The sequence below is a fragment of the Rhinoderma darwinii genome (assembly GCF_050947455.1).
Source record: "Rhinoderma darwinii isolate aRhiDar2 chromosome 5 unlocalized genomic scaffold, aRhiDar2.hap1 SUPER_5_unloc_58, whole genome shotgun sequence".
Lineage (NCBI taxonomy): Eukaryota > Metazoa > Chordata > Amphibia > Anura > Rhinodermatidae > Rhinoderma > Rhinoderma darwinii.
The window spans coordinates 243,309-271,113 of NW_027461818.1; the positions used below are offsets into that span (position 1 = coordinate 243,309).

The 27,805-nt window shown below is 41.1% G+C and overlaps 1 protein-coding gene across 4 annotated transcripts in view; it reads right to left on the reverse strand.

The window, feature by feature from the left end:
* Positions 1-1,449: 1,449 nt before the first annotated feature.
* The window catches only part of NIPAL2 (NIPA like domain containing 2), a 109,378-nt gene continuing 83,022 nt past the window's right edge, over positions 1,450-27,805 (reverse strand). For 2 of the 4 annotated variants that reach the window (XM_075847674.1, XM_075847676.1), the window contains exons 7-11: positions 26,897-27,032; positions 21,635-21,723; positions 19,770-19,833; positions 8,970-9,064; positions 1,450-3,232 (exon numbers count right to left, since the gene is read on the reverse strand). In XM_075847674.1, coding sequence (XP_075703789.1) covers positions 3,165-3,232; positions 8,970-9,064; positions 19,770-19,833; positions 21,635-21,723; positions 26,897-27,032 — 452 coding nt within the window. In that variant the 3' untranslated portion in view covers positions 1,450-3,164. Of the gene's footprint in view, positions 3,233-6,582; positions 6,644-8,969; positions 9,065-17,399; positions 17,520-19,769; positions 19,834-21,634; positions 21,724-26,896; positions 27,033-27,805 lie in introns of those variants that run through there. The other 2 variants (XM_075847675.1, XM_075847677.1) reach the window with 2 other exon arrangements.

Sequence of the window (27,805 nt, forward strand, 5' to 3'; positions counted from 1 at the left end):
CCAACATCTCTGATCCTGGAATTTTTGCAGGCGTGCCAGGACAGGGGCCTCAAGACTAGCACTGTAATAGTACAGTTCGTAACAGAGTGCCTTTCTAGACTTTAAACTGACTGAACCTACAATGATCAAACATTCGTTAAGGTCTAAACCAGTCTTCACCATTCATGCCGCTCTTCTGTGCCTTTTGGGACCTTAAAGAGACGGTCACCACATTATAAGTGGCCTATATTGTACATGATGTGATCGGCGCTGTAATGTAGATTACAGCAGTGTTTTTTATTTTGAAAAAGTTAGTTATGACCTATATTAGCTTTATGCTAATGAGTTTCTCAATGGACAACTGGGCGTGTTTTACTATATGGCCAACTGGGCGTTGTACAGAGGAGTGTATGACGCTGACCAATCAGCGTCATACACTTCTCTCCATTCATTTACTCTGCAGATAGCGATATAGCTATATCGCTATCTGCAGCATCATACACACACACTAACCTTACTGCAGTGTCCGGATAATGAATATACATTACCTCCAGCCAGGACATGATGTGTATTCAGAATCTATATCGCTATCTGCAGAGTAAATGAATGGAGAGAAATGTATGACGCTGATTGGTCACTGATTGGTCAGCGTCATAAACTTCTCTCCACAACGCCCACTTAGTGATATAGTAAAGCAGGCCCAGTTGTCCATTGAGAAACTCATTAGCATAATGCTAATATAGGTCATAACTGTCAAAAATGATAGTTTTTCTAAATAAAAAACACTGCTGTAATCTACATTACGGCGCCGATCACATCATGTACAAGAGTGGGCGAGATACAGGGTTTCTCCTTCAGGTTATTAACAAGATAGGGTAAAGGGGAGGAGAACTTTGTTTTCTGCTACCATGTTGTTTCCGTTCCCTAAGGAGGTGGGGAAAACCCCCCTGTCAGAGTAATTATCTTTTGTTTGTTTTAGTATTTTTACACATTACATCATTGTTTAACTGTGGCTTGACCTCACTGTCAGCTAAGAGGGTATTACTTATTAGCATACATGATGAGTCTACTCTATTATCAAATCACAGGTGACTTGATTAAGAGTACAAATGCTTTGAGAACATATAATTTGCAAAGTCTTGTGAGACTTGAATCTTTCCCAAGGAGATATAATACCATTGTTTTACTGAGCTGTATTTCCACAATCTGAAAACAGAAGTCATGAGCGGTTATTAGATTGACATAATATACCTAGAGCAAGCGAAGATTGTTAGCCATGGATTATTGCAAACTCTCTGGTAAATTTCTTAGATAGAAGGAAGTATGACTGTAGGTTCAGACTACAGAGAATTTGTTTGTAGTCTGTAACCATGGAGACACATAGGTCTGAAAACAGAAACTGTTTTGTTTTTCCACATGAAAGAATCATTATACACAAAAGAAACAAATGTAATCAGGTCTATTTGCATTTTGTAAGAATTTATTGCCCTCCATATATACAGTGTGGCTTTTGCAGGTATTCTGCACAGATACTGGTGCATTAAATTTCATTCACGCATATTACATATTTACAATGTATGTGAAAACATCTGAAATGAAGTTCAGCACCTTTATTTTTTATAAATAAGAATATAAAGTAACAAAATACACTATTAACATACATCATAACGGCATTAGGAGTCAGAAACAAGCACACACACACACACACACACGTGGCGGAGTAATTCCTGCTATCGTGCAAGTCATCAGCGCACTAGAAATGGCTTCTTCACATTACCACTGCATTAGGATGTTCTTTGAGGCTACAAAAAGAACACCAGGGGGGGCCATAGCAAGTAATACCCAGCCACAGCAAGATTTAGACAGAGGAACATTTTTTTTTTTTAAATTACTCCAATTGAAAAACAAATAATGTTTTGTATGATCTGACAGAAATTTAACATTGAATCATGGGACAACTCCTTTAAGAGAAACTGTTGAATGTTTAAGCAAAGATGCATCGTCAATAAATCTCCCAGTTGCAGAAAGTTTAAACGGGTTGTCCAGACACAGACAACAGATGACCTATGCACAGGATAGGTAATCAGTATATGATCGATGGGAGTCCAACACACGGACCTTGCACCAGTCAGCTGATCCCGCTGCCTCCGGGTACCGGATGTCCACGCAGTAAGCAGATGGCTCCAGTCATGGAAAAGTGGTCGAGCTACAGTACTGCAGTTCTGCACCTATTCAAGTAAAAAGTATCAGAGTTGCTGTACTGCAGCATGTCCGCTATGCAGTGGTTAGAGCCATTTGCTTCCGGCTCCAAATACTGAAATTCCACTTCATAACATCTGGTGCCCGAAGGTAGCCGGAGCAGCTGATCAGTGCGGGGTCCGGGTGTCGGATCCTATGGATAGGTCATCAGTTGTCAGTGCCTGGACAACCCCTATAAGTTGAATAAATAGTGCAAATTAATACATCGCTATGGATGTCGCTGTTGCATAACTTCAAGTTCATGCAACGGTTATGTGACAAAAGTCGTAGTGTAGCCCTAGGGTGAAAGTGCAAAAGACGAAGAAGCAAGGGAAAGGACCTGTATTACCAGCTTTAAAAGATTAAACATTTCTAATAAAAAGAATAACATCGTATCAGGAATGAAATTAGAGAAAAAAGGGAGTTATAGTAAGTCTATCAATACGCCCCCAATTGAAAAAAAAAATGTCAATCATCCAATACATTAAGGCAGAACATTTGTGCAATATTGCCAACCCTCCTTACAGCCTTGAGGTACCTTGGAACATGAAAACATGACTTCTGTACAGTATATTTAGCAATATGAACTATGTGAAAACTTCTACAAAACTTCCACCTCCCTGAGAAGATGTGACAAAAACAAAAACCAGTAATTTCCACAGGGCAAATACAGTAATTATACAAAACAACTGCTTAGAGTTTATCATTAGCAAATGAGGACCAGTCCAAACTCTTGAGATTGTGTAGCATTTGAGTTTTGAAACTGTAAAGACATCAAAGGTTCTAGAGGAAACTTAACAAGTTTTCTTGCATAAAACACATAAAAAGTGGATAGAAAATGATCTGAGACAGACACGACACAGTGTTGCGAATCTTGGGCAATAAACGCTTCTACTCCTCGATGCCTTTTCTTTGACTTTCATCTTTCTGCTTTGGCTGCCGAGTAACTAATTAAGCAGAGCCCCATATGTAATGCTGTTTGAATTTGGTTGGATTTTATCCACGGTTTCCTTCCCTGCAGAGAGCACAAACATGGAATTAATAAAAAAAATCTTTACATTTTATTTTCCTAATAGGACGTAAGTTGAGTTACTTTGACAAGTTGTTCACAGGAAATTTTATGGTGCACTTTTAACCTACACACAAGGCACTGGGGAACACAATCTGTTGCTAGAACAGTCCAGTCACGCATAATGTGCGAAGCCTTCATAAATTCAGAGATTTTACAGCACATTAGTATAGCCTAAAATAATGAATAAAAAATGATAACCGGTGTAACCAACATTGATCTAATGTGACTAGTACTCTCGTGATGGATTGGGGAAATCCCCATGTTGCTTGTAAGAGTGCTCATGCACGCCGTCATTTCACGGTTCGCTCCGAGATGCACCTATAAAAAAAAATACTATTGGGCTCTGTTATGCTGTATGCCTCCGATTTAATATAGAGGATTTTTATTTGGGATTTTGCATAAATCGGGCAATAAAGTAAGGGGCATGCTCCATTGTATGCTCTATTAGAGGAATTCTCTAGAAGCAGGGAGGCAAAATTCAGTGGCAAATGTGCCTATGGATCTGAGCACTTCATAATCTGTATTTTATAATAATTACAGGGGCATCTCCAACATCCTAGAAGGCATAGTGCTGATAGTTTGTTGTGTGGGACAAAAGAAGGATAGGATTTAATTTTACGTAAAATCTTTTCTTTTTTTCCTGGAGTTTCTGGTTAGTGTGCAGTTTCCCAATAAAATAGGCCATCAGTGCTACCAACCCTTTATTAAAGCTGATCTGTCATCATACTATGCTGATCTGCTTAATTGGGTATTTCCATCTTCTTAATCAAACCTAAAATGTCAGCCAACTGAAAATTAGTACCTTCACTAAATAGCTTAATTTTCCGAAAATCTAGCCTTCTCCAGATATTTGGCCTGCACCACCCCGAGTCCCCCTCTTTGATTATTACATTATGTCTCGGGCTATGACCGCCACTGAGGTCCTGTAATTTTCTCACCTTTCTGTAATGTAGAAGATGACCGGGGTCTCCGTAATGTGCCTACCGGTACATTTGCGATAGCTTCCGGCCGAGCCACCTTTCGGCCACTGTATAGATCATAATGGATAGCTCCAGGGCATGCACAGTAGCTATTGAACCACTGAGACCAACAGACCGTGCACATTCAAGCCAGCGGCAAGATGAAGTTCCCACTGGCCTAAACGGTCAATGAAGGTGCGAGAACTGCCCCAAATATTGTGCTATTTAGCACAACTACACACACAGTGCCAGTACAGTAACAGTACAGTGGACTCATAGTTTTAAGTCTGCTGTATTAATGTGGTAAGTCATGCACCGCCTGCTCCTGTACTTCTCAGCAGTTATTCATGGCTGCCGTGTATACATGCAGATATACGTCAGTCACTAGTTAGAGGGAAGGGAAATGGGTAGATCATTACACTTATTAATAGAGTGGGCAAACTATAAGTTTGTTGTATTCTATGGTACCTGTTATTAGTCAAACAGTCCATATTTTTTGTGACGTTTGAGCTATTAGTCCTGCGGACCTGTCTATACTATGCTGCCCTTAAACAGGGCTGTATAGTATAACATATCCACTTAGACTTTGGCTACTCAACCACAGATAGACTTCACCTATATGGTCAGTTGTTGATACAGGCAGGGTCTGTTCCAGGTCTACCTCAAACCTTTGGCAACAGAAAAGCAGTTTAGCACACCCTTAGTTTGATAAGCCTAGAACATGTTTACCTAGATCACCATGTGCTTCCAAGCCCAGTAGGCCCTGGCATCTGCCCAGGTTTGCCTGGTATTAACACTGGCCCTGGGTCCAGGTTGTTAGAGTGGGTTTGTGGTGTTGACAGAAAAAACGAAAAGTTTTTGCACACTTTAGAAGATCATTGAGTGCCCTGTGATGTCATGAGGCTTGATATTTGGCGTCTTATTTCAAAGGCAGGTAAATTATCTGACTAGATCTATTTCATGTGATAGGTCTGGTTACAATATTATAAATGATGAAAAAGAGACTCCCTTAAAGAACGTAGCAACAGCGCTCATGGCCAGTGGAGTTACCACTGATGACACACTAGAAGTATGCACTAGTATGCACCACCAACCCATTCTGCCTCAGCTGATGATAAACTGCGCCAGATCATAGCTTTATTAGTAATGCATTTATTTTCAGCTTTTTAAACTGCTGTTTTAGCGGGGCTCGCTGGAGAGGAGGAGGTATTATATGCCCTGTAGGGACATGTTTTTCTTTAAAGAACTTTTCATTTTTCTCTTATAATTTAAATAGTGAACCAATATCGACATGTTAACAAGTGTCAATCTAGACAACACAAAGCTGTTATTGTGCTATTTCTTCTATGGTCATACTTATGTGTATAAGAACATTTCTTGGATGAGAGTGGGGCAGCTCATACTCTTCTTATCTTGCAGCGAACATGATTCACTGTTGCTCACGAGGCTGAATGAGATAATCTTATACCAATGGGACCTATTCTGGCTCAGGCCTAATTGGGATTCTTATAGTATGCTGAATTCAAGACAAACGCTCCCAATTCCCTGTCGGTGGAAATCTCTAATTGTGGAAAACATGAGGGCATGGACTGTTTCTCATTTAGGAGATGCAAACATCTGTCCACATGTAAATAATCAAAACACTCGTGGGATGCTATACACTTTTTCTGTTCTGAAGAAAAACTACATCTATACTCTTTTTGTTTTAGAACAAGGTGCCCGGCTGCTACCCATCCGAACAATTGTCACTTCAGATTGGATCGCACAATAAAAACCATGAGCTCATGGATATTCCTCTTCTGTTAGTAGTGCACTTACTAGAGTAGTAGTTTATGCTCCGCATCGGTTGTTCCTACTAGGACAAAAAGTTATAGCCATGGACAGCCATTATTAATAAAATGGGTGAATGGGTGAATGAGTTTTGAACAAATGCTAGAAGTCATGGGTTCCCTTTTGTTCTATTAGCTGAAGTTAACGGTTGTTTTACTCTATAGCGTAAAGACAGCAGTTTTTAAATGTGTCCTACCATCTTAGAGATTTATAGATATGCCATAAATGTCTAATAGGTGGAGTTCCCACCTACGGGACCTCCATCTATTGGGAAAATAGGTGTCCCCTGGCCTCGGTTCTGCCAGACATGGAGGCCAGTAATGGGCCCAGCCAGCAGGATCCACATAGAAGAAAAGGAGAGGTGTCTTTCGCCATTCAAGTCTATGGGAGTTACTGAAACAGTAGAGACATTTGTGGCATTTCTAAGATGGGAAAACGCCTTTTTGTTATAATAGATTAGTCAGCATTTATTTATTTATTTACAATGTGTCTCTTTTTTTTTACCTTTCTTCTCAATGCCTTCACTCCCTCCTGCAGGGAGCCCATCTCTTATGCCAGTGACAGACTAAGCAAATAAGGAGGTAGGTTGAGACAGATTCAGCAGTTATATATATATATGTATATTAAAAAGGTGATCCTTTTCGTCAAACTAACACTTTGCACCCAAGATGAAACAACGGAATGCTATGCACTACAGACAATAGGGTAGTTATATATATTATATAAAAAACTACCCTATTGTCTGTAGTGCATAGCACTCCGCTGTTATATATACCTCTATATATGTATATATATATTATTTTTTCTTAAAGCTGCTTCCATAGAGTAGTGTGATGATTCATGGGAGGAGTGCCACACAACCTGTGGGCTCAACTGGAAATATTCGGATACATATTAAGGACACTGGCTACACATGTGGTGCTCTTTTCTGGGTGGTACCCTTAACTAGCACGCAGCAATAAAGAGTAAGCAAAAAAGTCTGGACTACAGTTCGATAACCTATACAGGTGATTTCTGGAGCCAAAGATGCGATTATATGGGTTTGAATTGATCCACCTATCTGAATGCTTACAGCCCTATACTAAGCCTTTACTGTTATCCTAATGACTCGCGGATCCCTTCGGGAGTCCTTTCTGTTGAACCATTTTCGGTTTGTTTTTTTAAAAACAAACAACAACAATATCCTGTCTTTTTAAGATAAATTAGAAAGTATGTTTTCATTATTTTAAAAAAGCAATACCCAGCGGTAAACCAGAGAGAAGTGTGAATTTATAGAAACTGTATATATATTTGTTTGCCAAGAAATGGAGTAGATCTCATCAGAGAGAAGTAGGAAAACCTTTCCCAAACAGAAGATTAGACTATTTTTCCCTCACGTGATTCACTGTTGTTTTTGGCAAAAGATTTACAGATCCTAAACAGACCAAAAATATGTCTTTTTCAATGCAGCCTTTGAAGAGGTTTCATGCAAATCTTAAAATGGGTTACAAAAGAAAAGGGATTATCTGGAACTTTTCCAGGACACTACAGCAGGGCATGAGATGGCATAACATAATGAACATAATTAATCACCTGAAGTGTCCGCCGCTCAAGCGCTAAAGGTCCCGTTCTCCTCTGCTCCGGTCCCAGAAGTCACGTGCCACTGCAGCCAATTGATGGCCTCAGCATTTATGCTGCCATAACCGGCACGTGACCGCTTAGGCTGGCGATTAGCTGCAGAGGCACGTGACCTGCTGCAAATTTTAAAAAGTCCCAGATAACTTCTTTAAGTAAATAAATATAGTATGTAATGGGTTGGACTGGCCCACCAGAATACCAAAGTATCCTCCTGTGGGCCCAGGCTCTGACATAATAATGGGCTCCAAATTTCCAGTATAAGAGAACTATTTAGAGTTGACTTAGAATTAGACCCTAGTGGCGAGTGTCTTCATATTGGATTGTTCATAAATAACCTATTAGACCTTATTGATGATATCTCCCGCTTTCAATTATCACTGTACATGTTAAAATTTTGCCATAGAATAGCTACAAAATGTGGGTGGTAGTAGGGACAGTAATACTGACTACAGGCGCATTCGTGTGAGAGACTGCAAGGACAAGCGTACTTACAGTGCATGAATAAACCCATATTACAGTAACCTCATACCACCCGCACTGTCGCTGCTTTCAGTGGTAAAATATTAACACAAACTATATAACAAAGCGTTAGCCCTTATTATGCTCACACTTTTGAACTTAACTTAATGTGTGTATAACCCAGTCTTCATTTCTTGCAGGTTTTTATGGTCCATATTACAAGATCCATTCATTTTTATAGTCTTTGTATAACAATAAGCTTTGTGATCTCTGAAATACGCAATACGAGATCAAGGTTTCATGACTTATCGGGGGTGTATTTCATCAGGTGGATTGTTAGGTTGTATTTTGTTGTTTAACTACTATTAGCTGATACATTTACAAATTCATCAACCAGGAAGGGGATTTTATCAATTTCCTGTATCCAGGCAACATGATTTTCTATCTGTGGTTTTACATAGGACTGCACATTAACCTTTTGCATCATGTATGAGTTATGATTAATTATTGAAATATCGAAATAAAAAATTTATATTTTCTATACCCATACTAGATTTTTATTTGCTTCTCAAATACATAAAAGAGTACTAGTATGTACCCTACTAGCCATTACGCAATTTGATCCTCTGGGTTTAGCAGCTGAGCACAGGCAGAATGATGCTCTTAGTGGTCATCTATCTGCTGAATGGTTTATTGATTCGGAGATTCTCATCAGTAAGAAGTACAATAATTACCCATCATAAATTACCAAAATATAATATTGGCTATAATAAAGCTCATTGTACTGGAACATGTAAATTAATTATAATACATACCAGGAATTTCTCCAAAGTTGATATAAGGTTCTTGGAAATTATGTTTCTCTTGGTTTCTAGCGATTAAAAACACTCCAAGGAAAGACAAGAGGCACCTGCAGGAACACAATGAATTATACATACATATCATGTACCATACGATGCTGGCTCATTTAACACAAAATATGCTAAATCCTTCAAGTTCAATATAAATTATTACGCGACATGGTGAAATCATTTTATAGTCTGAAAAGTTGGAAAACATTTAACATTGGACAGTTTATAAGAAAGACTTAATCAGGTGGTAGAAAGCCAACCAAAGCAAATGGCTTCATAAATAATGAGAACACGGAGCTTGAAAGATGAAGAGAACAAACATTATTATTCAATGGAGTCATACGTTATCTCCGGGCTTTGCTAATCCCTCAATCTGTTTAATGCACAAGAGAAGTTTTATAACTAGAGTTATAAATATCTTAGGCATTCGTCACTGAAGAGCTCTCTATTTCAGGTTGAAATCTGACATGACAGTGAAAGCGGTCTTGTAAAAATTACAAAAATACAGCCTCTCCGGCGCAGCACACACTGTTCCTATAGAGTAGATGCTGTTATAGCCAAAACATCAGTGTAGAAAGCAGGTGCAGCCAAATGTCACCTGTCTTCATTACCGTCTGCCATGGTACTTGTTTGAAAGGGCAGTAAAATTAAAGCGTATTGCTAGGGATATATAGATATTTCCGTGGAATGGACTGTCACTGGGCCAGCACAGGGCGGTGGCAATCCACCTGGTTACCGAGGGATTTGACTTGGGGGTTACTCTGGGGAGCGAAGTCTAAGGGTACCCGTGATCTTCACCCATTAACCACTGTACAGGGATGGGGAGTTCGCTGCAGGGGAAACTCAGGTCTCTACCCCCGGAGTAGTCTCCCTTGGTGATGGCTGACGTAACAGTTACAGAGAGGTCTGGTGAGCAAAACTTCACAGCAGACTGCAGAGGTTTGTTACGGTTAACGTAGCAAATCGTTAGGGCAGGCACCGATGGTCAAAGGTACAGGCTGAGGTCAAACACAGGAATTTAATAAATACATAGCAGGAACACCCAGAAACAGGGAACAATGGACAAACCAAATTGCTCTGGCAAAAGTGTCCATAGCAGGAAGGTCTTTTATTTCCAGGGTCAGCTGGGAAAATCTAATTTTGGCGTGTGCTGGCCCTTTAAGAAAGCAAGGGTCAACACGCACGCAGTAGGACACAGTGTAGAGCAGCGGCGGTGAGGTCAGCCACCAGGCACTGAGCTGAGAGGGGCAACGCCGACCAGGAGGATGAAAGCGCTGGGAGGAGGTAAGTATAATACAGGGGCGTAGCTAAAGGCTCATGGGCCCCGATGCAAAAGTTCTCATTGGGCCCCCCCCCCAGCAAACTTCTCATGGCCGACGGTCCGCAGCTTTCAGCTGCATCGCTGGGTCTCCTAAGTGACCCAACAATGCGCACTAGCAGCCGGGGGCGTCACTAAGGACTTAAAATGTCAGGGGGAATAGCCCCAATACATATATGTCCGCCCCAAAAAAAATATGTGTATAGGAGACAGCATAGCATATCTATAGCACTACGACCCTGTCAACTATTGATAGGATTAGATACATTGGCTCAGCAGACAGTATCACACATGATAGGATTAGATACAATGGCTCAGCAGACAGTATCACACATGATATGATTAGATACAGTGGCTGAGCAGACAGTATCACACATGATAGGATTAGATACAATGACTCAGCAGACAGTATCACACATGATAGGATTAGAGATAGGGCCCATCAGACAGTATCACACATGATAGGATTAGATACAGTGGCTCAGCAGACAGTATCACACATGATAGGATTAGATATAGGGCCCAGCAGACAGTATCACACATGATAGGATTAGATACAGTGGCTGAGCAGACAGTATCACACATGATAGGATTAGATGCAGTGGCCCAGCAGACAGGATCACACATGATAGGATTAGATACAGTGGCTCAGCAGACAGTATCACACATGATACGATTAGATACAGTGGCTCAGCATACAGTATCACACATGATAGGATTAGATACAGTGGCTCAGAAGGCAGTATCACACATGATAGGATTAGATAGTGGCTCAGCAGACAGTATCACACATGATCGGATTAGATACAGGACTCCAGCCAGCGCTGGACCCAGGAAAGGTAAGAATAATAATTTTGCTTCTTTATGTGTTACTAATTATTTGTGCGCGTTTGTGTTTTTTTACAGGTTCGGTTGTTGGACTTCGGATTCGAGGACGACTTCAATGACAGCATTTTTTTATTCTCAATAAAATGGTTAATGAGGGTTGTATTTTTTTATTTCAATAAAATATTTTTTCTATGTACTTGTATCTTTTTAAACTTTATTATCACCGCCTTAGTAATGGCCGCTGGCTGATTGACAACCTCCATAACTAAGGCGGGGCTTAATGTTAGCCGGTGCAAAGGCCAACACTAATCCCCATTATTACCCCGGTACCCACCGCCACCAGGGGTACTGTGAAGAGCCGGGTACGAACCAGTACCCGACTATCTGCAGTGACGGTCAGACACCGGGGTGGCCGCAGGCTGGTAGTATTAGGCTGGGGAAGGCCAAAACCAGTGGCACCTACCACCCTGGTAATACTGCCTGCTGCTGCTGTGTTGTATCTGGCTGGTTATGAAAATTGGGGGGGGGGGGACCCGACATCGTTCTTTCCAATTATTTTTTATTTTATTTGATTAAAATGACGTGGGGTCCCCCCATTTTTCATAACCAGCCAGATACAATAAATCAGCAGCAGCCTAGCATTACCAGGGTGGGAAGGGCCACTGTTTTTTGCCTTCCGCCTCCTGATAATACCAGCCTGCGGCCACCCCAGTGGCCGACCATCACTACAGATGGTCAAGTACTGGATGGTACCCAGCTCTTCCCAGCACCCCTGGTGGCGGTGGATACCGGGGGTAATAAAGGGGGTTAGTGTTAGCCTCTGCACCGGCTAACACTAAGCCCCGCCTTGGCAATGGATGCTGTCAATCAGCCAGCGGCCATTACTAAGGCGGTAGTAATATAGTTTAAAAAAAAACACAAAGACATAGAAAAAATATTTTATTGAAATAAAAAAAAAAAATCACACAACCCTCATTAACCATTTTATTGATAATAAAAAAAAAGCCGTCGTCATCGAAGTAGTCCTGGAATCCGACGTAGTCCAATGACCGAACCTGTAAGAAAATACACAAAAAATGATTAGTAACACATGTGTTAGGCTTAGATACAGGGCCCATGTGTGATACTGTCTGTGGGACCCTGTATCTAAGCCTACCACAAGGTAGGCTTAGATACAGGGTTCAGCAGACAGTAATGTTATACAGTATAAGATTACTGTGTGCTGGGGCCCTGTATCTAAACCTACAGTGTGGTAGGCTTATATACAGGGCCCATCAGACAGGATCACACATGGGCCATGTATCTAAGCCTACCATGTGATTGGCTTAGATACAGGGCCCAGCAGACAGCATCACACAATCTGTGATCCTGTCTAATGGGCCCTCTAAGCCTGCTACATCGTAGGCTTAAAGGGGTTGTCCAGTCCCTAAACATTGATGACCTATCCTCAGGATAGGCCATCAATAGCTAATGTGTCCGGGGTCCGTCTCCCGGGACCCGCCAATCAGCTGTTTTGAAGGGGCCACAGCACTCGTACGAGAGCTGCTTCTCTTTCATTTCACTACTCACACTGTGAATCGCCGAAACCGATTCACAGTGTGACCGGAATGAAGGGGAGCAGCTCTCGTACGAGTGCTGCGGCCCCTTCAAAACAGCTGATTGGCGGGTCCCGGGAGTCGGACCCCGCCAGTCAGGGCTACTAATCTTACCTTCCTCTTCAGCCGCGGCAGAAGTTCTGTCCTCTCGATGTTGTGCGCGGCGCATAGCGCTGTGACGTCATGCGCTGCGCACAGCGCTTGACCTCAGGACCTCCGCTGCGATCCGGAACCAGGAAGGCAAGTACTGTCTGTTACTATAGTAACAGGGGCCCGCGGCCCGAGTTACTATAGTAACTTTTTATTGATGTGGTGCGGGGGGCTGTGGGCCCCGCTGGCTTAGGGGCCCGGTCGCAATTGCGACCCCTATAGATACGCCAGTGGTATAATATGCCGGCAGTGGGGAGCAGTAGCCGCTACAATAATTTCAGATGAATAACTTCTTTAAACAAAGAAATGTTTCATTTCCTAGCAGAAGAGAAAGTTTAATCGAGTAATAATTATGCAAATAAGATATCTTTTTTTTAATTCATTTAGTCTTTTCTTTGGGCTTTGTTTTTTTTAATCAAATAATTTTTTATTAACATTTTCACAATTTAGATACATAAAAATCACCCCAGAACACCCCCTTCCCCTAACCCACCCCTTGCTCAATAGGAGAATCAACAGTTAGAAAATACTGTATGACACAAATTAGCACTTATTACATGAAATGAACATAGATCAATAGAGGTTCATCACAATCAGCAGTCAATATCATATCAACATCAAATCACTGTTTTTTAGGCAGTATAAAAGAACATTTGATGAATACCATACACATTATCATCACATATCATATACACAATTATCAGAGGAGGGTCAGAGACTAGCAAGAACTCACAATCTCCCCAATCGAAAGATCAGATCAGCGAGGCAATCTGTCCAAGAGCAGCACACAAATTTTTCGAGCCACAGTAGAATATTGACTCTGGATTTAAATTCTACAAGCTCAGGGGGATCAGTAGCCTTCCAATGCGCAGCTATCAGCTTACGAGCCTGATACAAAAGTCTCAGAACCGCCAGTCTCTGCCCCTCCGTCACAGTCAATTCAGAAGTGTATCCCACGACACAGACAATCGGATCCAAGGGAATTGTACATTTATACGCTTGAACTATGAGACCCACTAACTTTCTCCAAAACTCCCCAAGCCGCAAACAACTCCACATAACATGCAAAAGATCAGCGCCATGTTCCCCACAGCGATAGCAACAGGAATCCCCTTTATATCCCATCTTATAAAGAAGAAGAGGGGTCCTATACACCCTATGCAAAAGAAAGAGCTGAGAAAGACAATACATCTCACTCAGTGATGTGCTGGGTACTGACTCTAGAATGTCCCTCCAAACCTCGTCAGCAATCTGACCTAAATCTCTCTCCCACCTTTCCTTCATAGTAAGAGGCCGAACTTTAAAAGTGGATTCCAGTAAGGACCCGTACAACAAGGAGATTATACTCTTCGTGTTACAAGGTTGCGCCAGAACCGTGATAAAAGAAGTATGAGAGGACTGGACTATCGGGACAAGTCCATTCTGTACATCAGAAGCATGCCGAAGCTACAAATACTGATAAAAACTTGATCTTTGGGCTTTGTTTAATTAAAGAAAAAAAAACACCTACTAAAGAGAATGCAAAAATCAAAGGATGCATCAAAGCCAGCACTGTCCATTCCCAGAAGAAATACTTGTCAAACAGATTTGTTTTCCTTTAGAAATGTCACAATGTGTTTAGGAGAATCCGGCAATGAAATCTCAGGTTGTAACTCCAATGTTTGAAAGCTGCATAGAAGGGGCTAACCATAAAGAACAAATTATTTGAGGCAGCAGTACGCTTAATACTGAGCTCTGTAGGATCTACTGAACGAAAAACATGTTTTTTTTTAATTTAAATCTTATGTTCTCCTAAAACTAATAAGGACAAATAGCCAAATGCTAGCCCATCCTTGAGGCAAATGGAGCAAGATATGAACCTCAACTGATGAGGTGTAACATTCACTACACAGTTATCCAGGCCTTCCGCTTTCTATTAAAAATGTAATAATTACTGCACTCGCCCATTGTTTTTTCAACAGAAAAACCTTTGTGAAAGATAGTGAGGACACTACCTAACTTTTTCTTAATTCTCCAGCAATCATGACCCTTCAACTTAAAGGAGTTTTCCAGGGTTAGAAAAATATGGCTGCTTTCTTTTAAAAACCGTGCCACACCTGTCTACAGGTTGTGTGTGTTATTGCTGCTCAGTCCCATCCATTTCAATGGAGGCGTGCTGAAATACCAGAATCAACCCATGGAAAGGTGGGGCGCTGTTTCTGGAATAAATCAGTCATGTTTTCTAATCCAGGACAACCTCTGAAGCTGCTGAGATGACCTACAGGTGGGCAGCAAACATTACTTTTGCCTTTGCCGATAAAGGACCACATATAAGGATCCCTCTGATCAGATGAAATCAGCATAAAACATCCAAACAATTCAGATCTTTTATAAGTGATGACAAGCAAGGGGACTGGTGATGTTATGTAGTATATAAAATAAACTTCACACTCATAAGGTCATCCTTTTTAATCATATCAAAACAAAAGATGTTGTATCTTGATTTTTTTCCTCCATTCCTAACTAATAAATATAAGTTTGGGATAATGTAAAGAGTTTATGATAAAGCCAACACAAAGTTTTTGCATAAAAACTAAATAGTAATACAACAGCCTGTCAAAAGACAGGCTGCCATAAATGATGACACGTAGTCTGTTGACAGATTCGCAGGGCAACAGGGGTACATTTGAATTAACTAACTCTGCTCTGCTCTATTATTGGATCCCTTTTACTTATAAAAGGAGCAATTCAGATAACAGTGATATATTGAAGGGGTTGTCTTTTCAAGACTGTACATTTATATATGTCCTATGCAGGCATACAAATGTAATAGAGTAGGTCTCCCGCACAAGAACCCCCCTCTGTTAGCCATAGCAAAAAGCCACTAACAGAGTGGCTCCTGTAGAGCCAGCCTTCCATGTATTACATGGATAACCACTAAAGGGGAAATGTATGGCTTGTTGCAACTGTATGGCCTGTTGCAACTGTATGGCCAGCCAAGTCCCACAAATATCTGATCGCCAGAGGTTTCTGAAGCTAATCCCATAGTGATCAGGTAATCACTGGGCTGCCTGCAGTTGGAAAAGCGGCTGTCTTAATAAGATGACCCATTTAAAGCGTACCTAACTTTTTAGGTGACTTCTTTAGAATAAGCTGCCATGTGTGTGTATATGAGTAATAACACTATTTCTGGCCATTACATGACTTGTATTCTGCATTATTTAGCAGTATTCCCCTCTGCAGACTCTATCTAGAATTCTCAGTGGTCTCAAAGCTAGTGGACGGAGCCTAAGGGTATGTGCACACACACTAATTACGTCCGTAATTGACGGACGTATTTCGGCCGCAAGTACCGGACCGAACACAGTGCAGGGAGCCGGGATCCTAGCATCATACTTATGTACGATGCTAGGAGTCCCTGCCTCTCCGTTGAACTACTGTCCTGTACTGAAAACATGATTACAGTACGGGACAGTTGTCCTGCAGAGAGGCAGGGACTCCTAGCATCGTACATAAGTATGATGCTAGGAGCACGGCTCCCTGCACTGTGTTCGGTCCACTACTTGCGGCCAAAATACGTCCCTCAATTACGGACGTAATTAGTGTGTGTGCACATACCTCAACTGCTATCATGTCTTCTATACTCTACACACATAGAAGAGGAGAATCCTGCTTTCCCATCTCTATCACATATATAGAAGCTGCAGCAACATTGAGGACATTATACAGTAGTAATGAGCAGTGTAGCTGAGAATCCAGCCATGGGGTGATATAGAAATCTTGCCAGCAGCCTGGATCTCTCTCTCACTCTGCTACTGCTTCCTTCTCATGGCTCCCCCTTCCCCCTCCATAGACTTTTATGCAGCGTGTGTTGCTGAGTCACACTGTCTCTCTGCTCCCTCCCCCTGCTCCCCCTCCATAGAAAGTTATAGCCAGGCAGTGAAGAGACACACCCCCAACTTCTGCATTCGTCAATTCTGCTCTGTAACCAAGGTCGGCCAATGCTTGGCACCAGGGAGTGGAGAACAAATTACAGGAAGGGAGACACCTAGTGGCAGTAACTTCACACAGAATTTGCATGGATAAACAACTAAATTTTAACAGAAAGTAAATTACAAAGATGTTTTATGACAGGTATACTATTAGATCAGCATTAATTGTTTGAAAAGTTAGTGTCCATTTAAGAAATTGCAGTGTAATTAGTTTCCTATAATATACATGTAGAGTCACCAAAAGTGCGGCTATATTTTAATTGATATTGAGTGTTTTAGCAGACTTTGTAATATCTTTACAGTCCGGTCACCTTTTTACACCTAAAACTCAATATTAGTGTAATACAAATGGTAAATAAGACTTAAAAGTAGATTATACCGTATATATTTATAATGATTGATTGAAAACAACTCCTTTTTTATATCATTTACTTGGAAAAATATAATTTTATTTGAAAACCACTTCCCATAAAGTGTAGATTAACACATTACAAAGTCGTTTTATTTCCTTTCACTTTTTATGTCTTTCATAATATCAGGCATTAATATGCAAGACGCTCGTCTTCCCACACACCAGACTGCTTTCTGCAGCAATTATCTCTGTTAATTCTGATATTCATTGTCTGGTGAAGCACTTCAGTTTCCGAGAGGCCTAAATGGAATAAAATGAAACCTCGTTTTCTGTGTAAGTGACTCTAAAATAGGCCAGACATCAGCACTGCGGAGCATTAGACTAATTAATGGATCGTCCATTTATAAAGTGCTTTTTTATTGCTTGGAATTAGATAGACTTGAAAAGAACCATAAACTTGTTTTTATTGCTCACTTATTATAAACAAGGCAAGGCCTCAGTGTATACAGAGCCTTCCGGAGATCTGTATTTCATATAAAGATGATGTCAAACACGGCATTCAATCTCTGAGGAGAAAAAATGGCCATTCATCTCGAAGTCTGACATTAGGCTTGAATTAAACATTATTAACAATAAATATTTTGTGGCTGGGTACAAAGAAATGATAGGTCTAAATTTATGGGACAAAAAAAGTAAAGGTAAGCTCCAGTTCGCCATTGTAATTGACAGATCATTGAAATCAGATTTTTAATTACAAACATATTTTTTTTATATTTTGGGTAAGGCCACATGGTGCTTCTTTGATGTGTTTTTGTTGCGTTTAAAAAAACACATGCGGTCAACTGCATGCGTTTTTTGCCTCTCTAGTGCTGCACTTCTGTTGCGGGTTTTTTATGGACATAGTTTTCACTGGTGATGAAGTTTGTTAGGTGCTGCCTGTATATAGGTCATTACAAGGCATTGCAGAACTGTTAGCAAAAACGCAAGCAGTTCAGCAACACCATTGGCAGCGCGGTCATTAACCGCATGCTGTCGGACATTATGAAGATGTGTTCAACCGCACAAAAAACACATTGTAATATAATAGCAGCAGTCAGTCCATAACACAAATTTCACCAATGACTTCTATTGAAAAATGACTTGCTGCGGTTTAAAAACGCAACATAAACGCAACGTGGCCGCACCCTTTTAACGACGTTTTTTTTCTTTTCTATTTACATCATGAAATATTACCGTTTATAAACTGGCCACTAGAGCACACACAATAGCAAACACTTCCTGTTTTCTGTAGCTCACTTTCAGCTTTACTGTTTAGACTTGGACAGAATGAGCAAAGTCATCACATTATTACTAGAGGGTGGGCGAGTTAATGACAGCTGTAATGTACTACTGGAGACCTAGATAAGGCAGCATAGCAACACTATACACACAGATAAGGCTCTACATGCATCACCACTGACACTCCCTGGTCTCTGGTGGGACTCTGGGTGTACTCGATCCCTCCCTGGAGACTGTAATATTCTGTCAATTGACTTTCAGCAGCCATATGGCATAGACTCCCTGCTGTACTGTATATACAGACAATATAGGAAGGAAGTCTGTGTCTACATTATGGCCGCTGCCAGGGAAGTTTTTAAAAAACTAATAAGTAGCTACAGCATTTTAAAAAAAAGTACAAATACAGGATTTCTCTTCTACAGACAAACTAAAATTAAATACAAGAGACTTTCCTTTCAAAACAATACTCTGGACTGAACGGACGGATTCATTGTGTAATGTAAGTGCAGGGCTTAAGGGGGCAGTGCATGACAGAAAGAATCCATGTGTCTTGCACTGCCCCACCTGGCCCTGCACTACACATTACACAATGGATTAGTTCTGCCTGGACTGTTCCTTTAAGCAGAGGCTTAAATATGTTTAGGTCAGGTAAAGAGACGATCTTTTGTGGTATCCAGTGTTCTCTATCACAGTGAGGAGACTGTCTGGTGGCATCTACTGATAAATCCCATCAACACTTCTGGACCCATCTCCTACTGGATAATGGGTTACAGGGTAAGCATAGGATTTTTTTCTTCTACTTTTACCAGTATTGGACAGGAAGGGATCAGGACAGGGACAAGTAAGTGACTTTGAGTTCCCTTACTAGAGTTTTTCCTTTGGCAATACTTCAGATTTAAGGCCATATTTACAGCAGATTCTGCTTCAAGCTTCCACAACAAAAGTAGAGTACTGTGCAAGTGAATGTTTTTTTTAGAGAGGACATGTGGGAAGATGGGAAAGGACACAGCATGACTGAGCCAAACACCACAAGATTTTCCATAGGGTTATCAGAGAACTAGCAAACCGTCCCAAATTACTCAAGCAAAAAGAAACAATATAAAAATAGAATGCGACTCAGTGACAAAAATACAACAAAACCTATTAAAATTGCGTGCTCTCCAAGTACTGCGTCCAGTTTAGAGGCGGTCGTATGCACCAAGACCATCTCGGAATACTTGGCATTCTATTCTGTTTAGAAGGCACACAAACATTTACGATTAAATATCTTACCCAAAAATAAACATGAATATATTCAATAAGGCTGCATCCCGAAACTCCTGATAAAAAATGATTCCTGTGAAAGAAAGAAAAGGAAATCTCTCAAAAAAATATTATAACTTCCTTTTATTGCTTCTTGTAATGTCCACCTACCCACTTCTTTATAAGTGTCAAAGATGTCCTTCCATTGTCTATACATTTATAACTGTACGGTATTCTATAGGTATGCATACACTATAGATAGAGGTCAGCCGAACCAGCGTTTCCTTCCGACCCCACTATTAACATACATGCGCGGTTCGGCTGAGATATACACTCCTCTGTACAACACCGACTTGGTCAAAAGTAAAAACACGCCCAGTTGGGCATTAAGAAATCCATTAGCATAAAGCTAAAATCGCTCATAACTTGGTGAAAATAGATCATTTTTCTAAATAAAAAACACTACTGTTACCTACATTACAGCGCTTATCACAGTATGTAGGAGATAGGGCACTTATAATGTGGCGACAGAGCCTCTTTAAGTTGGCTGGTCCCCATACATTTCCGTCATGTTAGCAGCACGTCTCCTTGTTTACACAGGGAGATGTGCTACAGACAACGATAATATGTATTGCTGCATAAACTATCCGATCAACCGATGAACGAGCGTTTGCTCGTTTATGAGCTGGTCATTGCCCTGTTTACCCACTTGTTTGTCCGATAATTGGCCAGTGCAAAAGGGCCTCAACTTTGGAACTACATGGAAGTTATCGGCCCTTACAGTTCTATTCTATAATGTTTTAACATGCCTGTTTTATAATCCATAATGTCTGATAATCTGACATTGATCTAGTCCCATTAATGCTAGATTAAAATGACCACATGCACACAGCTGTATTACAGCTCTGTACAAGCTCTGCCCTGAGCCATAATACGGCACCCATAGAAGTCAATGTGGCCAGACCTTATCTCTGTATGCCTCGGATTTTAGGCCCCATGCACACGAACGTGCTTTTGTGGCCGCAATTCCCCCGAAAATCCACGGGAGAATTGCGGCCCCATTCATTTCTATGGGGCCATGCACACGACCGTAGTTTTTACGGTCCGTGCATGGCCCGGGATTGAAAATAATGGCCGCAGCCATGTGCATGGCCCGCGTTTTGCGGGCGGCTCGCGGCTGACAGTCCGCAGCCGGCCGACCCGAAAATCACGGCCGTGCACATGGCTACGGTCATGTGCATGAGCCCTTAATGTTCCATTAAATGCTGTATTACATAGATATTCTCCCCTAGAACCATAATACGGTGCCACATGGAGGTGCCATATGTTGACACGCGGAGTGCCATACATGCTCCATGCACACATCCCTGTTGTGTGTATGAGGGTTTAGGTTTTGTAAGCATGACTCAAGTGCGATTTTTTTTTTATAACTTGTAATATATAAGATTATCGAAATATTCGATAATCGAAATATTGACGTGGCAAATGTCATCTCAATTTCCCCTTCAAGCTAATTTTCTTTAATTCATAGAAGTAATTTTAAAGCCTTTTTTAAATAAAGCCAATATGAACCATATTACACACATTATAACTTTAGTAATGAGTAGCCTCAGGCCAAAAGCTTACATAGAAAAAAACAGAATGCAATGGGAAAGTATTGATTTGGATAGAGAACAAACATGAAAATTAGACTTTTATTGAAGCTGGCTCTACCTCTGACTAATAATCCAATAAAACACTGCTGAGATAAAAGTTGTCAGGATTTAGTCTAAACCATTACAACTGGCTATAAACTAGCCGCTGTTGACCGGTTTCATAAAATAACATTTTAAGACAGGGTGAAAATATGTCATAGTATATAAAAACATCCAATAAAATATATAACAGTTTAGTACCTGCAAGTATAGCGCTGGTAGTGAAAAATACGTAGTTAATTGGCACCACTTCAGTTGCATTGTAAAGCTGCATTGCCTGATTTAAAAACCTAAACACAGAAAAATAAATATAGAAGAAATGGAAGTGAGAATAATGCGGTAGACGTTTTAATAAAGATTTACCAGCCTCATAAATATTTATAGAGCATGGTGTTCAGCAGGACCTAGAATTACTTCATAATGTACTCAGGAAGCCAAATTAAATAAATAACTACCCCTCGGAGATCGAAAAAGCAGACACAATGTAAAATTAATCCCTGAAAAATGCACATGCAGTGTACAAGACTAATTCTCGTAATTAAATTTCATTTTCTGCACTTATTTTCAGTGATGTTTCTTTTACGGTTGAGGAAAACAAACAAACAATAACCTAAGTACAGAAATAAGATTTTTTTTTTGTTGTGCTTTTATGCCTGGGAACATAAGTCTAAGACGCTGATATTTCGTTAAAGGAAAATTACCAAATTATATAAAAGCCTCTTTGATGAACATTCAAGCCATGAAAAAAAAACTGGTGCCGCCAGCTCCTCTGCTCCAGAGTCCTCATAATACCACTTTTCCTCTGCTCTGACAGTTCAGTGTTGTCTAAGGGTATGTTCACACGATGAGAGACATTTACGTGTGAAAAGACAGACTGTTAAGGGTATGTTCACACGGCCTATTTACGGACGTAATTCGGGCGTTTTTGCCCCGAATTACGTCCGAAAATAGCGCCTCAATAGCGCTGACAAACATCTGCCCATTGAAAGCAATGGGCTGACGTTTGTCTGTTCACACGAGGCGTAATTTACGCGCCGCTGTCAATTGACGGCGCGTAAATAGACGCCCGCGTCAAAGAAGTGACCTGTCACTTCTTTGGGCGTAAATGGAGCCATTATTCATTGACTCCAATGAATAGCAGCGCCAATTACGTCCGTAATTGACGCGGCGTTCAAGCGCCTGCACATGCCGTTACGGCTGAAATTACGGGGATGTTTTCAGGCTGAAACATCCCCGTAATTTCAGCCGTTACGGACGCCCTCGTGTGAACATACCCTAACAGCTGCCTCGTTTCACACGTAAATGCTCCTCCTCGCATTTTGCGAGCCGTCTGAGACGCTCGTAAATCTTGAGCTGTGCTTCATTGAGTTCAATGAAGAACAGCTCAAATTACGTGGCAAAGAAGTGCCCTGCACTTCTTTGCCGAGGCAGTCCATTTACGCGTCGTCGTTTGACAGCTGTCAAACGACGACGCGTAAATTACAGGTTGTCTGCACAGTACGTCAGCAAACGCATTCAAATGAATGGGCAGATGTTTGCCGACGTATTGCAGCCCTATTTTCAGGTGTAAAACGAGGCATAATACGCCTCGTTTACGTCTGAAAATAGGTCGTGTGATCCCAGCCTTAGGGACATATTATGGATCTGAATCTCCATCCACAGTATTGTTAACATCCTAACCAGTAGTTAGGAATTTAACATTTTAAGCAGCAAATCATGCAAATCAACGTCTCAATGAAAATACAGATGTGTCACACCAGTAGAAGGAAGTGTTGTCATAGGATTGATAAAGCAGTGGTGCTGTAAGCACTGGTCATGTAACTTCAATCAAAGCCATTCACAATAATAAGAGATAGTGTAGAACCTTTGCAGTAAGGGACATAAAGGTGTTATCTCATGTAAAGTTGCAATCAAAATTAGGTTTATTAAAAAAATTTACAAGCTTTCAGGTGTTTGCAAAAAATCAATCAAGCAAGAACAATTTAAGTAGCTCAACACAACTAATATAACAAGTGGTTTCCCCAAACTCAACACAAAATGCCACTTTTAAAGCAGTTCTCCCAGAATCATAAAATTATCACATATTCACAGGATAGGTGGTAATTTTCTGATCACTGGGACCCCACACTGATCGTGAGAATGGGGGTCCCAAACCTCCTGTTCCGCCTCACTGTACGAACACAGTGGCGAGGACATTGAATGGAGTAGCGGTCAAATATGCGCGCTGCCAGGGCCGGGCTTAAGAGGCTCTGTCACCAGATTTTGCAACCCCTATCTGCTATTGCAGCAGATCGGCGCTGCAATGTAGATTACAGTAACGTTTTTATTTTTTAAAAACGAGCATTTTTGGCCAAGTTATGACCATTTTTGTATTTATGCAAATTAGGCTTGCAAAAGTACAACTGGGCGTGTTCTCTTCCAGTATCATCCACTTCTCTTCAGAACGCCCAGCTTCTGGCAGTGCAGACAGCGTGTTCTCGAGAGATCACGCTGTGACGTCACTTCCCCAGGTCCTGCATCGTGTCGGACGAGCGAGGACACATCGGCACCAGAGGCTACAGATGATTCTGCCGCAGCATCGGCGTTTGCAGGTAAGTCGATGTAGCTACTTACCTGCAAACGCTGATGCTGCTGCAGAATCAACTGTAGCCTCTGGTGCCGATGTGTCCTCGCTGGTCTGACACGATGCAGGACCTGGGGAAGTGACGTCACAGCGTGATCTCTCGAGAACACGCTGTCTGCACTGCCAGAAGCTGGGCGTTGTGAAGAGAAGTGGATGATACTTCTCATCAGAACGCCCAGCTAGTAAAAGTAGTAAACACGCCCGATGTATGCACATAATACACGCCCAGTTGGACTTTTACTTTTCAACACGCCCAGTTGTACTTTTGCAAGCCTCATTTGCATAAATACAAAAATGGTCATAACTTGGCCAAAAATGCTTGTTTTTTTAAAATAAAAACGTTACTGTAATCTACATTGCAGCGCCGATCTGCTGCAATAGCAGATAGGAGTTGCAAAATCTGGTGACAGAGCCTCTTTAGGTTGGATGGTTCCCTGTGCGGGACTCTCTATTGCCGCCTCCTACACAAACCGAAAATGAACCACATATATATATATATATAGACACGTACATACACTGTACATACATAAAGACAGATTTTTAGACATACAGGCAAATATACATACACACATCTGGAATATATACATACAGGTAAATATATAGACGTACAGACACATATAGACACCCACACACCGGCAGATAAATACACAGACAGGAACATATACAAATACATAAAAGGCACATATATACAAGCACAAAGACACATTCACAAACAGACCCATATATACCCAGTACAAATAATGTAGTAGCGTTACCTGCAGTCCTATGTAACACAACAGATAACACAGCGATAACTCTCTGAGAACAGATAATGTAGTAGCGTTACCTGCAGTCCTATGTAACCACAGATAACACAGTGATAACTCTCTGATTACAGAAAATGTTGTAGATGATAACTATACCCAAAGCCACATATAAACACACACACAGAGGCATATATATATTATATATATATATATATATATATATATATATATATGGGGCAGCAGAGTATATAAGGGGCAGCAGAGTATATAAGGGCCAGCAGGGTATATAGGGGACAGTAAGTTCTATAAGGGGTAGCAGGATATATGGGGGGCCAGCAGGGTATATAGGAAGCAGCAGGATATATAGGGGCAGCAGGGTATATAGGGGCAGCAGAGATATCTTAGTTTTATCTGTTCTACTTTAATATTGAACACACACTTTTACAAAGAGACAAACACACGCAGAGACACACACACACACACACACACACACACACACACACACACACACACACACACAGATGCTCACCATATCTCCTTGCTGACAGGATCACAGGCTTCGTGCAGGACGGGCTGTGGGCAGAGCTCCCTCCTCTGCTATTTACTCCGTGTGTGTAACGAAGAACAGACCACAGAGTAGAGGCAGAGCCCAGTGGCGCCCCCTACATGCTGGGAGGGTGCAGCGCCCTGTGCGCTCACACAGCTCGCATACCCCTAAGGCCGGCCATGCGTGCTGCCATTCCTTTCAGAGTCTATGGGAATGATGGAAATAGTCGAGTACAGCGCTCTGCTGTTTCTGTCATTCTCATAGACATTGAACCGAGCGGCAGGCACATGCTCGATTGCTGATCCATACAAGTTCCTCCTCACTGTGGGTGGTGCGCAGTGAGGATGATATGGGGTGTCGAAACCCCAGTTTTTTTTTACAATCGGTGGGGGGTCTGAGTGATCAAAAAATTATCATGTATCTGGTGGATAGGTGATCATTTATTATTCTGGGAAAACCCCTTTACGGACTACTGCAGTCTCAGAATTATTCAATCCCTTTATGACAAGCGTCTTGTACTTAGTAGTAGAATTGGAAGAAAAATGTATGTATATACAGGGGAGCTCTACTAGTAAGTAAACGGTTAACAATGGTAAATTCCTTGATTTATTAAATATAGGCAACGCGTTTCAACACAGGACATGTGTCTTCGTCAGGCCAAGGAAGTTCCTTGGCCTGACGAAGACACATGTCCTGTGTTGAAACGCGTTGCCTATATTTAATAAATCAAGGAATTTACCATTGTTAACCGTTTACTTACTAGTAGCGCTCCCCTGTATATTCATACATTTTTCTTCCAATTCTACTATTACATTGTGGTACCACGCTTCCATGTTACCGGCATCTGGATTGGGGAGCATCAGCTGTTTGTTCAAATTCTTACATGCTTACATCAGTGTTGTACCTGAATTGTACAATCTGTAAAGGTGAGCGCAATCACCTTCCTTTACATTTGTTCTACCTTTTCCATCAGGTTTATCTTGCACCATGTGGCGCTGTGTACTTTTTTTTTTTCCCCTTAGGTTGTACTTAGTAGAGCACCCTTTTGATGTTATGACCTGCTGCAAGCGATATTCTATTTGGGTCAAGCTCCCATTTTACGTATGAACGATTGATATGGAGAGTTAATTACAGACAGATGCGGTTCACTTTGAAGTGAAGTTTAATTAGTTGATTTTATTCCAGTAAATTTATTTTATTTGGTGTCCTGTAAATATATGGTGTTATTTTTACTTCTAAAGCCCTTTAACAACAAACAATAAAAGTAGACATGTCTATGTATAATTAAGGATGAAACCGCACTGACGTCTGAGAATGAAGATTAATTATACCGATTCTTAGTACAGATTTTAACTATTGCATCAATTACTTCTCAATGCAAAAGCCAGATAACAGCGAGCACAGATCACACAGACGTTTAACTATGTTGTGCAAATACAGACAGTAGTCATTAAGATTCTGTTATAGAAGGACCTGTCTGGTCAAACAGACAAATCAGGGCTGTCAGGCGGACGGATGTGTTTCTAGCTAAAAGTGGCATGACTTACTTGACCTGAAAGACACATGATGCGACCATTGCAACTGCCATGACGTAGAAGATGGCGTAAGTGAGCTGCATATCCCCCTTCAAGGTCATTGCAATCATACCAGCTACAGCTTTTACCGAAATCACTGCTACCGAAGCTGAAAAAAAGGAGAGAGAGAGATATATAAAGTGTGTAATGAAGTCCTGCATAATTTGTATTGAATACCTATATATATTGATAATGCCTTCAATGGGAAGGTGAAACGTTGTGTGTATGTTGGGTGAATAACACATTTCTACGAGAGATGCCATTTGTGGCCATTCTCTGCTATGGCTATTAGAGGGGGTCCCTCATTCAGGAGCCCCAGAATTCCCACATAAAATGGGTTTTCTAAATCAGACAATGTCTTTAAAGTGGGCTGTGCCTTATATCGCAGACCCATTCAAGTGAATGTGACAGGGCTGCAATATCAGACAGCCGTCAAGCAAAAGTGGTTCTGTTTGTGGATGAAGGCAGACATGTTTTTCTAATCACATAAAGCCCTTTTAGGGTTTTAGCACGCTCTCCTGCAATGAGCCCCGCACCTGTGCCAGTTAGATATGATCAGGAAAGGTTTTTAATAGCTGGATGTAACCATTGCTTCCATTCATTGACAGCAAGCAGATACCTTAAACCTGGTGGGGGGCTTGATTCCGTGCTATTTTCAAGATCTGTGCTTGCGGTCAGTGAATGGAAAAAGCTCAGTACAGAGGCCCAAATATACGCAGTCAATTTTTTTTTATTACTTTTCATTAGGTAATGAATAAGCTTAAATTGACAATAAACGGGAAACCCCTTTAAATCAGAACAAAAGCTGAAGCGTGAAGTATTGAACATAAGACATAGAACTAGAACACTCTCAAAACACACGTCCCTTCAGAAACTCTTTCA